Source organism: Myxine glutinosa, chromosome 4 (genome assembly GCF_964187855.1).
Source record: "Myxine glutinosa chromosome 4, kmMyxGlut1.1, whole genome shotgun sequence".
NCBI lineage: Eukaryota > Metazoa > Chordata > Myxini > Myxiniformes > Myxinidae > Myxine > Myxine glutinosa.
In genome coordinates this window covers 187,035,920-187,051,250 of record NC_136264.1, presented here as the reverse complement: position 1 = coordinate 187,051,250, position 15,331 = coordinate 187,035,920, and the positions used below count along the sequence as shown (strand labels likewise).

General features: G+C 41.8%; 1 protein-coding gene across 1 annotated transcript in view; it reads right to left on the bottom strand.

Annotated features, from left to right (window-relative positions):
* Positions 1-3,448, bottom strand: part of CRBN (cereblon) — a 45,363-nt gene extending 41,915 nt beyond the window's left edge. Inside the window, exon 1 of the mRNA XM_068114137.2 lies at positions 3,199-3,448. Within this exon, the coding sequence (XP_067970238.1) occupies positions 3,199-3,247 (49 nt within the window). The 5' untranslated portion in view covers positions 3,248-3,448. The remainder of the gene's footprint in view (positions 1-3,198) is intronic.
* Between the last annotated feature and the right edge of the window lie 11,883 nt (positions 3,449-15,331).

Here is a 15,331-nt window from a genome sequence, read left to right as displayed (position 1 = left end):
GATAGGCCAGGAGGCGTGCGTGATGACTATCCCCACACTTTTCCAAAAAATAAAAACCGGGGGATACTGTAATCAGCTCCGTCGGTCTGTCTGTCCGTCCGTCATGGTATCTCCTCCTAAATGGTTGGGTGGAAAGTCACCAAACCTGGTGGTTATAGATCGCCACATGGCAAGAAGGTGCAGATGCAGCGTCATTTTGGGCCCTGCCCCTTGGGCTAATGAGATGTGGATGCCGAGATGGATATGTGGAATGACAAGAAAGAACAAGATTAGGAACTAGTACATCAAGGCTTCAGTGAAGATTGTGGAAGCATCAAAGAAAGTAGCCGGGAAGAGATTGAATTGGTTTGGTCATGTGATGAGAAAGAAAGAGTATGTGGTGAGTGAGGCACGTGATGTAGATAGGATTGCCCCACTGGGGCAAGGCCAAAAAGGTCAAATACCAAAAAATCCAATTACAGGCATATTTTAAAATTAAAGTTTGTATATGCAATCAATTTTGGGAGACGCATGAAATATGCATGTTTTTTGGGATTTGAGCCCTGGCATGCATGCTCCAGGGTCAAAATGGGAAGAAAATATTAACTGAAATTTTGAGATTAACACCAGGAATAACCCACTTTTTGCCATCTTTGAACTTTGTTTTAGGTGGGAAATGAGGGGAGTTGCGATGCCGCACCATTGACTTCGCTCTAGTTCAGCTTTGATTTAGCTTCCAATAGGTCATGCCCATTATGGACAAGGAAAAGTCCCATTCTTCAAAATAAAAGGTCTTTCAAACCTCCTCCCCTCCCAACACCGAATGAATAGGAAAGGTCTTGACCCACAAATGGACATAAAAGGTCTACCTCCACCTAATAAAAAGGAAAGGGTCTCATCTCCAACCTAACAAAAAGGAAAGGGACTTGCCTCCCACCTAACAAAAAGGAAAGGGTATTGCCTCCCACCTAACAAAAAGGAAAGGATCATCCCTCTCATCTAACAAAATGAAATAATCTTGCCTTCCATCTAACAAAAAGGAAAGGGTCTTGCCTCCCACCTAACAAAAAGGAAAGGGTATTGCCTCCCACCTAACAAAAAGGAAAGGATCATCCCTCTCATCTAACAAAATGAAATAATCTTGCCTTCCATCCAACAAAAAGGAAAGAGTCTTGCCTCTCATCTAACAAAATTAAACAATCTTGCCTCCCACCAAAGAAAAAGGAAAGCGACTTCCCTCCCACCTAACAAAAAGGAAAGGATCATCCCTCTCATCTAACAAAATGAAATAATCTTGCCTTCCATCTGACAAAAAGGAAAGAGTCTTGCCTCTCATCGAACAAAATTAAACAATCTTGCCTCCCACCAAAGAAAAAGGAAAGCGACTTCCCTCCCACCTAACAAAAAGGAAAGGATCATCCCTCTCATCTAACAAAATGAAATAATCTTGCCTTCCATCTGACAAAAAGGAAAGAGTCTTGCCTCTCATCGAACAAAATTAAACAATCTTGCCTCCCACCTAACAAAAAGGAAAGAGTCTTGCCTCTCATCGAACAAAATTAAACAATCTTGCCTCCCACATAAGAAAAAGAAAGCTACTTCCCTCCCACCTAACAAAAGGAAAAGACCTTGCCTCCCACCTAACAAAAAGGAAAGCGACTTCCTTCCCACCTAACAAAAAGGAAAGGATCATCCCTCTCATCTAACAAAATGAAATAATCTTGCCTTCCATCTGACAAAAAGGAAAGAGTCTTGCCTCTCATCGAACAAAATTAAACAATCTTGCCTCCCACCAAAGAAAAAGGAAAGCGACTTCCCCCCCACCTAACAAAAAGGAAAGGATCATCCCTCTCATCTAACAAAATGAAATAATCTTGCCTTCCATCTGACAAAAAGGAAAGAGTCTTGCCTCTCATCGAACAAAATTAAACAATCTTGCCTCCCACCAAAGAAAAAGGAAAGCGACTTCCCCCCCACCTAACAAAAAGGAAAGGATCATCCCTCTCATCTAACAAAATGAAATAATCTTGCCTTCCATCTGACAAAAAGGAAAGAGTCTTGCCTCTCATCGAACAAAATTAAACAATCTTGCCTCCCACATAAGAAAAAGAAAGCTACTTCCCTCCCACCTAACAAAAGGAAAAGACCTTGCCTCCCACCTAACAAAAAGGAAAGGGTCTTGCCTCCCACCAAAGAAAAAGGAAAGCGACTTCCCCGCCACCTAACAAAAAGGAAAGGATCATCCCTCTCATCTAACAAAATGAAATAATCTTGCCTTCCATCTGACAAAAAGGAAAGAGTCTTGCCTCTCATCGAACAAAATTAAACAATCTTGCCTCCCACATAAGAAAAAGAAAGCTACTTCCCTCCCACCTAACAAAAGGAAAAGACCTTGCCTCCCACCTAACAAAAGGAAAAGACCTTGCCTCCCACCTAACAAAAAGGAAAGGGTCTTGCCTCCCACCTAACAAAAATGAAATAATCTTGCCTCCCACCTAACAAAAAGGAAAGGATCATCCCTCTCATCTAACAAAATGAAATAATCTTGCCTCCCACCTAACAAAAAGGAAAGGATCATCCCTCTCATCTAACAAAATGAATAATCTTCCCTCCCACCTAACAAAAAGGAAAGGATCATCCCTCTCATCTAACAAAATGAATAATCTTCCCTCCCACCTAACAAAAAGGAAAGGATCATCCCTCTCATCTAACAAAATGAATAATCATCCCTCCCACCTAACAAAATGAAATGATCTTCCCTCCCACCTAACAAAATGGAAAGGCACTTCCCTCCCACCTAACAAAATGAAATGATCTTCCCTCCCACCTAACAAAATGAAATGACCCTGCCTCCCCCGAACAAAAAGGAAAGGGTCTAGAGACTCCCACCAAACAAAAAGGAAAGGTCGTACCCTCACAACCTCCACCATCCATTGCCATTCTGAGCGGTCGTGCTGTTTCCTCCTTAATATCACAACCGTCCGTCTTGTCAGAACAGAAGAGTAAATAAACAAATGGAAATCCCCTCCAAATCGAGGCCATGGATCTGAAATGCACGATCCGCGGTCCTTGCAAGACCAATAAGTCTCTTTAGTTGATGCCACGCTGTTTCTAACGCAGTGTTAGGAACGAATGCTCGAGTTTGAACCTGAGGTGGTGTAGTTAGCACCAGGATTTGGTTTATTTTGGGTGAAACAAACCCGCCATGACTGCACTTACCCGGGAGAGGAAGGAACTGCGCCTCTTCTTCTTCCTCGTTTTCCGCCATCGCCTCTTCTCCCTCTCTCTTCCTGCTCTTGCTGCACTCCTTCCTTGTGCTTGACTTTTCTCTCTAGTCTCTACTCAATTTAACTCTTCCTGGATCAGAACCTTTCCTTCTCAGTCTCCGCCTTTTCTCGCCTTCTGCACTCTTAGTCTCTTACTCCCCCTGGCGCGCAAACGTTTTTCTCTTTCCATCGCGACCGGAAGTGCGTCATTAATGGTGGAAATACTAAATAAATGCATCATCTATCATATATGTATTACGTTTGACAATATGGCAGAATTATTTTCCTTTCAATTATGTCCCTTGTCTCCCTCCTACCTCCTCCCTTCTCACTTCTACCACATCCTCACCCTCTCACACCCATCAACTCCTATCTGTCTGTCCTATCACCAGCTTGTGTGCATAATATAGATTTAGGTAGATCTGAGATAAACTGCCCCATTTGAAAGAATGAACCAAAAAAAGAATTAGGAAAAGATTGGATAAAATGAAAATTAATAAAGCTGAGGCAAGGGGAGCAAAGTAAATAACAAAAGGCATTATTTAAATACAATCATTATTAATTCTTATTATTCTTAAAGGCAAAGGTTGAGGCGCTTTCGGGTCCCAACACTAGATGGCAGTAGAGCAGCGCATGGATGGATGCATGTATTGGATGGATTGAATACATTGGATGGATGGATTAGAAACATTGGATGGATTGATGGATTGGATACATTTGATGATGGATTCGATACATATTTTATATACATTTGATGGATGGATTAGATGCAAATTGGATAGATTGGATACATTTGATGATGGATTAGATTCATATTGGATGGATTTATGGATTGCATACATTTTATGGATGGATTAGATACATATTGGATGGATTGGATACATTGAATGGATGGGTTGGACACATTGTAATGGATGTATTGCATTATTTCAGCATCACATCAGCATTAACGACAAGTTTCCCCACCTCCGTTTGTCCTTTTCAATTTTTTTTCTGAATTGTTCATGAAATAGTTTTTGCCACAAAACCATTCTGAAATGTATGGGAAATTACTTCGTGTCGTCAGAGTTTCAAACATAGGCATTTTGTTTCAGGGCATGCTTGACTTCTCCATCTCCAGAGATGTGAGAGAGTGTGTTTAACACGTCTCAATAATTGAATAACAGTTAACTTCAGCGGTAAGTGGGGGGATCTGCTGGTTGGTGGACATGTTATATTTAAGGTAAGATGTGCATGATTTAATGTATTATCACATCATGGAATGTGTGATGGGAGTTGTAAATATGTGATAATACATTAAATCCTCCAGCGAGTAAAGTTTTGTTAGTGATGTTGCATTGATGGGTTAACTGTGCCTGGACGCAACTGAGGTTGTGGATCCACTGATGTAGGTAATCTACTGATGTAGGTAACCTACTGATGTGGATCTGTGACCGAGATTGTGGATCTACTGATGTAGGTAATCTACTGATGTAGGTAATCTACTGATGTAGGTATCTACTGATGTAGGTAATCTACTGATGTGGATCTGTGACCGAGATTGTGGATCTACTGATGTAGGTAATCTACTGATGTGGATCTGTGACCGAGATTGTGGATCTACTGATGTAGGTAATCTACTGATGTAGGTAATCTACTGATGTAGGTAATCTACTGATGTAGGTATCTACTGATGTAGGTAATCTACTGATGTGGATCTGTGACCGAGATTGTGGATCTACTGATGTAGGTAATCTACTGATGTAGATAATCTACTGATATAGATAATCTACTGATATAGGTAATCTACTGATGTAGGTAATCGACTGATGTGGATCTGTGACCGAGATTGTGGATCTACTGATGTAGGTAATCTACTGATGTAGATAATCTACTGATGTAGGTAATCTACTGATGTAGATAATCTACTGATATAGATAATCTACTGATGTAGGTAATCTACTGATGTAGGTAATCGACTGATGTGGATCTGTGACCGAGATTGTGGATCTACTGATGTAGGTAATCTACTGATGTAGATAATCTACTGATGTAGATAATCTACTGATGTAGGTAATCTACTGATGTGGCTCTGTGACCGAGATTGTGGATCTACTGATGTAGGTAATCTACTGATGTAGATAATCTACTGATGTAGATAATCTACTGATGTAGATAATCTACTGATGTAGGTAATCTACTGATGTAGGTAATCTACTGATGTGGATCTGTGACCGAGATTGTGGATCTACTGATGTAGGTAATCTACTGATGTAAGTAATCTACTGATGTAGATAATCTACTGATGTGGATAATCTACTGATGTGGATCTGTGACCAAGATTGTGGATCTACTGATGTGGAACTGTGACTGAGATTGAGGTTCTATTGATGTAGACAATCTAATGATGTGGATCAGTGACTGAGGTTGTAGTTCTATTGATGTAGGTATTCTACTGATGTGGATCCGTGAACGAGGCTGTGGATCTACTGATGTAAGTCATCTACTAATGTGGATCTGTGACCGAGGTTGTGGATCTACTGATGTAAGTAATCTACTGATGTGGATCTGTGACCGAGGTTGAGGTTCTATTGATGTAGGCAATCTAATGATGTGGATCAGTGACTGAGGTTGTAGTTCTACTGATGTAAGTAATCTACTAATGTGGATCTGTGACCGAGGTTGTGGATCTACTGATGTAAGTAATCTACTTGATGTGGATCTGTGACCGAGGTTGTGGATCTACTGATGTAAGTAATCTACTGATGTGGATCTGTGACCGATGTTGTGGATCTATTTATGCAGGTAATCCACTGATGTAGGTAAACTATCTACTGATGTGGATCTGTGACCGAGGTTGAGGTTCTATTGATGTCGGTAATCTACTGATGTGGATCTGTGAGCGAGGTTGTGGATCTACTGATGTAGGTAATCTACTGATGTGGATCTGTGACCGATGTTGTGGATCTATTTATGCAGGTAATCTACTGAAGTAGGTAATCTATCTACTGATGTGGATCTCTGACCGAGGTTGAGGTTCTATTGATGTCAGTAATCTACTGATGTAGGTAATCTACTGATGTGGATCTGTGACCGAGGTTGTGGATCTACTGATGTAAGTAATCTACTGATGTGGATCTGTGACCGATGTTGTGGATCTATTTATGTAGGTAATCTACTGATGTAGGTAATCTTTCTCCTGATGTGGATCTGTGACCGACGTTGTGGTTCTATTTATGTAGGTAATCTACTGATGAAGGTAATCTTTCTCCTGATGTGGATCTGTGACTGGGGTTGAGGTTCTATTGATGTAGGCAATCTAATGATGTCGATCAGTGACTGAGGTCATAGTTCTATTGATGTAGGTATTCTACTAATGTGGATCCATGAACGAGGTTGTGGATCTACTGATGTAGGTAATCTACTGATGTAGGTAATCTATCTACTGATGTGGAACTGTGACCGAGGTTGTGGTTCTATTTATGTAGGTAATCTACTGATGTAGGTAATCTTTCTCCTGATGTGGATCTGTGACTGAGGTTGAGGTTCTATTGATGTAGGCAATCTAATGATGTCGATCAGTGACTGAGGTCGTAGTTCTATTGATGTAGGTATTCTACTAATGTGGATCCATGAACGAGGTTGTGGATCTACTGATGTAGGTAATCTACTAATGTGGATCTGTGACCGAGGTTGTGGATCTACTGTTGTAGGTAATCTACTGATGTGGATCTGTGACCGATGTTGTGGTTTTACTGATGTAGGTGATCTACTGATGTGGATCTGTGACCGAGGTTGAGGTTCTATTGATGTAGGTAATCTACTGATGTGGATCTGTTACTGAGGTTGTGGATCTTTTGATGTAGGTGATCTACTGATGTGGATCTGTGACCGAGGTTGTGGATCGACTGATGTAGGTAATCTATCTACTGATGTGGATCTGTGACCGAGGTTGTGGTTCTATTGATGTCGGTAATCTACTGATGTGGATCTGTGACTAAGGTTGTGGATCTATTGATGTAGGTGATCTACTGATGTGGATCTGTGACCGAGGTTGTGGATCGACTGATGTAGGTAATCTACTGATGTGGATCTGTGACCGAGGTTGTGGATCTACTGATGTAGGTAATCTATCTACTGATATGGATCTGTGACCGAGGTTGTGGATCTATTGATGTAGGCAATCTACTGATGTGGATCAGTGACCGAAGTTGTGGATCTACTGATGTAGGTAATCTACTGATGTGGATCAGTGACCGAGGTTGTGGATCTATTGATGTAGGCAATCTACTGATGTGGATCAGTGACCGAGGTTGTGGATCTACTGATGGAGGTAATCTACTGATGTGGATCTGTGACCGAGGTTGTGGATCTATTGATGTAGGTAATCTACTGATGTGGATCTGTAACCATGGTTGTGGATCTATTGATGTCGGTATTTTACTGATGTGGATCTGTGACCGAGGTTGTGGATCTATTGATGCAGGTAATCTACTGATGTGGTTCTGTGACCGAGGTTGTGGATCTACTGATGTCGGTATTCTACTGATGTGGATCTGTGACCGAGGTTGTGGATCTATTGATGCAGGTAATCTACTGATGTCGGTAATCTATCTGCTGATGTGGAACTGTGACCGAGGTTGAGGTTCTATTGATGTAGGTATTCTACTGATGTGGATCTGTGACCGAGGTTGTGGATCTACTGATGTAGGTAATCTACTGATGTGGATCTGTGACCGAGGTTGTGGATCTACTGATGTGGATCCGTGATCGAGGTTGCGGATCTACTGATGAAGGTAATCTACTGATGTGGATCCGTGACTGAGAGATCCTGATCTGAAAGCCGCGAGGAAGAACGGTACTCCCAGTTGATGATCCAGGAAATCTGGAAACCAGTCAATTGTTTAAAGGTTAAGGTTATTATTTTAGGTAAGAGAACAATGTTTTGTGGTTACAATTTAAGCTAGAACTGCCACTTTAAAACTGCTGGCAGTGATGACCGGTTTACTCGCACCCACTTTTGATACAACCCCACTTTGATACAACCCCACTTTTCATACAACCCCACTTTTCATACAACCCCACTTTTGATACAACCCCACTTTTGATACAACCCCACTTTTGATACAACCCCACTTTCATTGGACATGCTTTGACACAACCCCCTTGGATACAACCCTGATAAACACTCACACACACACACAGACACACACACACACACATCCCCCCTCCCCCCACACGCACACCCTTCCACACACACACATATCCACCCCCCCCCCCCCGCCCCACACACACACACACACATCCACATACACGCACATCCACACATCCACACACACACACACACACAAAACACACACACACATATTCCCCCTCCCCCCACACGCACACCCATCCACACATCCACACATACACACACACACACACACCCCTCCACACATACACACACACACACACACACACATCCACCGCCCCCCTCCTCCACACGCACCCCCCACCCCCCCCCAACATACACACATATCCACCCCCCCCCCCACACACACACCCACACACACATCCACACACACACCCCTCCACACATACACACACACACACACACACACATCCACCGCCCCCCTCCTCCACACGCACCCCCCACCCCCCCCCAACATACACACATATCCACCCCCCCCCCACACACACACCCACACACACATCCACACACACGCACATCCACACATCCACGCACACACACAAACACATCCCCACATGCATACACACACAAACACACACACACACACACACATACACACATCCCCAGACCCCCCCCCCTTACCCCCACACACACACCCCACCCCCACCCCCAACACACACACACACACACACACACACATACACACCCACCCACACACACACATATACACACACATATACACACACACACACACACACACACACACACACAAACACCCCCACACCCCTCCCCCCCACACGCACACCCCTCCACACAGACACACACACACATCCCCCACCCCATCCATTTAAAAAAGAAAATTCGTTTAATTAACGATATCTGCCACCCGTGGTGGAACGTCATGCCGTGGCATGACGTCATCCGTGGCCCGTGCCGTATGTCAGCGTAAGAACAAAGTATCCCGTCGATTGAACTCGGTCAAATTTTTCATGATTGTCACCAAATTTGTTGTGGTATTTTGTTAACTCATCCGAGGCAATACGACAATCGAAATCCGATTTGAAATCGGAGCAAAATTGACGCCGCAAGATCTGCCTGCACGCATGGATATTTTACCTGAGGAAGAATTCACTTTGGAAATGCGATCCATTTAAAATGTTAGATTTTGAATAACTTCGTCATTTTTCATTGGATTTCCACCAAATAAAGGTCACCATTGCTTGCAGATACCTCTCTTTCTCCTTAAAATTGAAGACAGGATGAACTTCAGAGCGAGAAATAAGCCGAGACGGCGGAGAGTTTTACAATGTTATTTTCCAATGTAAATGACAATATCGTGTAGTTTTACGAAAATTCATCAGAATTTGCCCAGATTTGTTGCATTAGAATGTTAACACCCTCTAGCGACTGCCAACTCCGAAGACAATTTAATTTCGAGCTACCCTTTCCTCGTGAGGTGGTTATGTCACATGGCCTGGTCAAAAGAGTGCTGTGGTTCTTCTTCTTCAGGTAATAACAACTTCTAGTTTCCAGACCGTATATCCAATCATCTTGAAATTTTGCACACTTCTTTCGATTGATGAGAGCTGCATTGCATTAAAAGATCAGGTCGATCCATGCAGTGGTTCAAGAGTTACAACCTTTTTAAAATTTAAATTTCATTATTTATTGCGGCCAAACCATTTGACTTATCAAAACGTCTCAAGTAACATTGAAACATCCCCCATGAGGAACATTTGTGTAAAGTTTCCACTCGATATCTTCACAAATTATGGAGGTGACACCATTTCTAGTTTGAGCTTTAAAACGTCATAACTCTGAAACCATGTGTCGGATGACGTCGTGCTCGCTGACTTTTTTGTTCGACATGGGTATGCGAATATGCAAGCCAAGTTTGGGCTCGATCCGTTCAGCCGTTGCGGATAAAATGGGGTATTTGTGTTTTTTCACGAAAAACAAGATGGCGGCCGAACCATGTGACGTATGACTTCGAAATTTTTTGCAATCTGAGTTTTTTTAAACTAAGCATCTGGGGAAAAAATCCCATTTTCGGGGGAGAAAATTTTTTGTTTGACGAATTTTAACCTCTTAACGTTAGCATTTTTTATATACTCGATACACATGTCTTTTGTTCCCATTGAAGAGTTCTTTAGAATGAGCCATTCCTCAAATTTTTCCATTGAGCCGTTTCGGAGATACAGAAGGGAAAAGTTGAATTTGTTTTACAAGATGGCGCCCACACCACGTGACCTATGACGTCATAATTAGCATAAAAAAATTATAGGAGCCGATACGATCATTTGATGAAAATTTCCTGTCAATCCGACCAGCGGTTGCTGAGAACATTAATTATGAAGTTTTCGGAGGTGCAAAATAGGGCAGAAGAATAATAATAAGAAAAACTCTAGCTCTAGCAGTAATAATAGGTTACTCTCCATTTCATGGAGAGTAAACCTAATTATAACATCACTCGGAAGAGAACGTACCTCCACCAGGTTAAACAGTTTACGTTTTGTATCCCACTTATTGGTGAAATCTGGATTCGGACCTGAAACTAAATTTAATCGGCTTTTTCTTGTCACCTAACCAACTCAGCCCCTAAGTTTTGTCTTAACTCATCCACAACTTTTTGAGATATCTCATTAACTCATCCACAACTATATGTTGTTTTTTGCCCCATCTCTCAATGGTGAAGAATCATTTTGCAAAATTCCTGTATCCAGATCCGGATCTTCACCAAAATGTAATAAATTAATCCTGCTCACACACCAACCTGTCCAACTAGTTTCAGCTGAATCCGTCCATACCTTTTTGAGACATTGTGGTGGCAGACAGACAAACAGACAGGGGTGTAAGCTTAACCTCCATCTTCCTTCGTTGACGAAGGTATAAAACAAAACGAGGTGTATGCTTGTGCGTGTGTGATTGATTTATAGGCCCATCGAATTGGTTAGGCCCACTATCCATTGAAGTACTATGTTGGAATCCTCATACATAACGGAGTACTGTCGTGCACGCGGAGCCATGTTTGTCTGTTTGTGTGATTTTGAGTTTCGATCCATCCGAAGTGTTTCGTATCCGCCCTTTCTCTCCAGCAGATTCATCTGTATTGCTTATAACATCAGAGTGGCGTTTACATCAGTTGACCTGATGAGTGTTTATAATATTGTATTTTGTTATATTAATGGTATAGTATTAATTTGTGATTGGAATGGTGCTGTTGGAATGAAAATGTAGAGATTGAGTTAAACTGCCAAAATCAAGACTCTTTGCTCACCTTCAATCTTTCATTCCTCTTTTCTCCCGCCTCTGGAACAAACTCCCTCACTCTCTTCAATCCCACTCCTCCCTCCAGGTCTTTAAAACGGCTGTTCACCACCATCTCTTATCTTCCCCCATTCAAAACCTTGATCTTTTCTACCCCCATTAATTCACCCCAGATCCACTTTTTTGAAATACCGACTTCTTTCCTGGAAGTCCTTGCAGTGTCGATGTGTTTTATACCTCTCTCATCACCCTCCCACCCTCTTTCCCATGCCTCCTCCCCTCAAGCCCTCCTCCTCCCACAGATCTCCCGATGTCCCTGTTCTCTGCTGTTGTACTTGTGTGCTTCCCTCTCTCTCCCCATCTTGTCTCCCGCTCCCTTTATTATATGTTTTATGTGTCCGTTTTTTGTTTTTTGGTGATTAATGTTAGCTCTTACACGAGCCTCGATCTTGTATACAAAACAAAACAAAAAAACAAAACGGAGAATGATGAAACAACGTTAGAAAGGGGAAGAAGGAAAGTTTGGTTTTTTCACAGATCAGAATAGAAGGGTGTGACGTTTATCCATCCTTCATGGGTGATTATAATAGCTGCAGAAGACCTCTTGACTTATCAACAAGACGGGTCTTCTATTTCTTCGTTGGGAGAATTCTTCCTCAATCATCTCACATCTGGTCGAGAAGAACTTAGATTCCCGGTTTCGTCATGATCCGTGTATAGACTTTTCTGTTGACATCATGCCACATTCACTTAAGACTTTTTTTTGCCATTTCTCTGTAATAACCCATTCCCTCCATCATGGAACATAAGAGCCAATCCCCCATCCCGAAGCAACATCACCATCATCATTGTTATCAGCTTCATCATCGTCATTAAAGCCGAAAGGTATTTTCATTTTAAACACTACTATTCCCACAGTTTTGGGGCCAGCCCCACCAAACTTTTCTGTGTACCTTTTGGGGTCACGTGTCCTAAAGTGTGTGGGAGTTTTCATAAAATTTCTCAAAACATTTTATTTCTGAGATATTTTCCCACCAGTGCATAGCACGGGTACCTCGCTAGTCCTTTATAAACATACTAGTATTCTAATAGTACATACTTTATAGACATACTCGCATTCTAATTGTGCATATCTATAGAAGTACTGAGTGGAAAAAGATAACGTGTTATACTGACTACCACCAGTGGGCGTTTGTGGCCTACGTTAGCTCATTATGTGGAGATAGAAAGAAGCAAACTATCAAACAGACGCCTCTGGCGAGGATAACAAGATTTTGGCTTCCGGCTCAGAAAATTGGGGATTGAATCAGGAAAGGAAAACAGTGAAAACGTTCCAGAAGAAAACAAACCAAATACCTTTCGTGGAAGTAAAACAATGCCTGAAAAGGCATCATCATGCATCATCATCATGAATTCATCATCATGGCATCATCATCATGAATTAGGAAATAGTTCTCGAGCTGCTTGGTAGAAAATGCAAACTATGATCGGATACAAAAACACAATGATGGGGCTCGCAGACTGTACTTAAGACTTTGTTGATAATTTGAATGATTTTTGTTGTAGGTTTGATGTTCATGATTTCAACGTTGAGAATGATTCTCCTGTGAAAATGTTCTTTCAATTTAATTTGTACATTTTTTGTAATTTGTCAAAAGAAAATGTGAACAAGTACAGATACATTCAAAGTACACCGCTCCCATGCCAAATAATTAAATATACTCCAGCGCGGCACTGGCGGGGCGCCTCCGGCTCCCGGCAATACTGCCGTGCAGCTCAAAGGGACAGTATTGAGAGGGAGAGGTGTCCAATATTTGATTAATTAATTGCATAATTAAAATCAATAAAATATTTTCATAAAATATTTTCTTAATCAATTGACTAATAGCATAACTAAACCACTAGTGCTTCATCCGAAGATGTAACTTTTAGAAATTTAATGAAATAAGTCATTAATTAAAAAAAATAATAATTAATTTATTAATCAATAAAAAATAATTAATCGATTAATTCATTAATCAATAAATCAAAAATAGCCTTTACAGCCAAATCACTTGATCATTGGCATATCCAAATAACAGCTTCCTAACTCAAAAGGTACCTGAGTTAATACCCAGAAGAGAAAGGAAATGTATAAGTACTTAATTAATCGCTAATAATTAAATAACTAATTAATTAATTGATTAATCAAAAAACAAAAAAATACCATTTTTGACAAAGTACTTGCTCACTATTGTGCAGAAATTTCAGCTTCCTAGCTCAAAGGATGGCTGAGATTTCGCCCGGACAAACAAACAAGAAAACAACCAGAGTGAAAACTGAGTACTCCCTTTCAGCATGCGTCATTGCCGAGCCCCCTTCAGTCCCCGGCAATGACGTTATGCAGCGCCTGGAGATGGCATCGGAAAGGTGCAGTGTACAATAAACCGGAAAGACTAATGAAGATTGCCCAGCGTGATACGAGCAGATCTTCCATCAATCTGCACCTTGTACGAGAAGTGCGTGTATTGAAGGTACACAAAATAATGCAAGATCCATCACACCCACCTACCTCTCATTGTCGCTTTAGACTATCTATTGTACCAAATACATTTCACATATTGAATGCGAGTGTGGAAAGGGTGGGATGCACCTCTCACTCCTTTCTTAGCATTTCATTGAATTTAAATTGTATTGAATTGAATGGCCAATGGAGGGAAAATTTCCATGTTTTCATGTGGATAGCAATAAAGAATATGCAATATCAAATATCCAATATGACTCTGCAATCTGTCGCCAATTCACAAATATATTAATAATTCAATATTTATACGTATTGTATTTACACCAAAATTTACATCTGAAACTGGAACAGCACTCGATCAGTATTGAGCATACAGTACCTCCACCAGGCTGAACAGTTTAGGTTTTTTTTAAACTCACTGATAGGCCGGATCTGTATTCAGACCTGAACCAAAATCTATATATATACATACATACATATATACATAAATATATATATATATTGTTACGGTTTTCACGCGACCCTCCTGCCCCTACCAAGGGGAGATTAAGCCCTTTGTTCTTTTTGGGTCGTCACAACCGAGAGACTTGAATCGCCCCTCCCGGGCAGACGCAGGGTAGGGTTCCGGGACAATTCTCGCACGTACCTAAATACCTGCGCCGCCGCGGAGCCGGGGATCAAGCCTATCACGAGCCACGCGTGATTTGAGTACGTCCGAGCGGATAACGTACCACGTGGTCCGTGCAGTTTTCTGGTATTGGAACCCGATTCGAGCGGTTTTATTCGTACCACGCTTAGTCAATGATGGAAAACACAAAAGCGGTAGAATCAAAGGAAGAACACAGGTTTAATTATGATCATGTACAAGTATCGGTAGAAAGCAGAGACACAGAGCAGCCTTATACAGTCTTAACTTCTTCCCAGACACGGGCCCGATCACACTCACAGGGGGAAATGAAGGAAGGATGATGTTCACTCGCCAAACGCGCCGACTTGGTCGTCCAGAAACGGCTACGCCTGGCGTGGCTCCCCCCAGTCACAGCATGTCCCACGATGAAGGCAAGCAGGCGGTGGGAGGGATCCTTGCAGCGCGTCTCTCGAACAAAGGGCAGAGCATTCAGGCGGGAGGGAAATGTACGCGTCTCTCGCCAGGCTTGGCGGTTT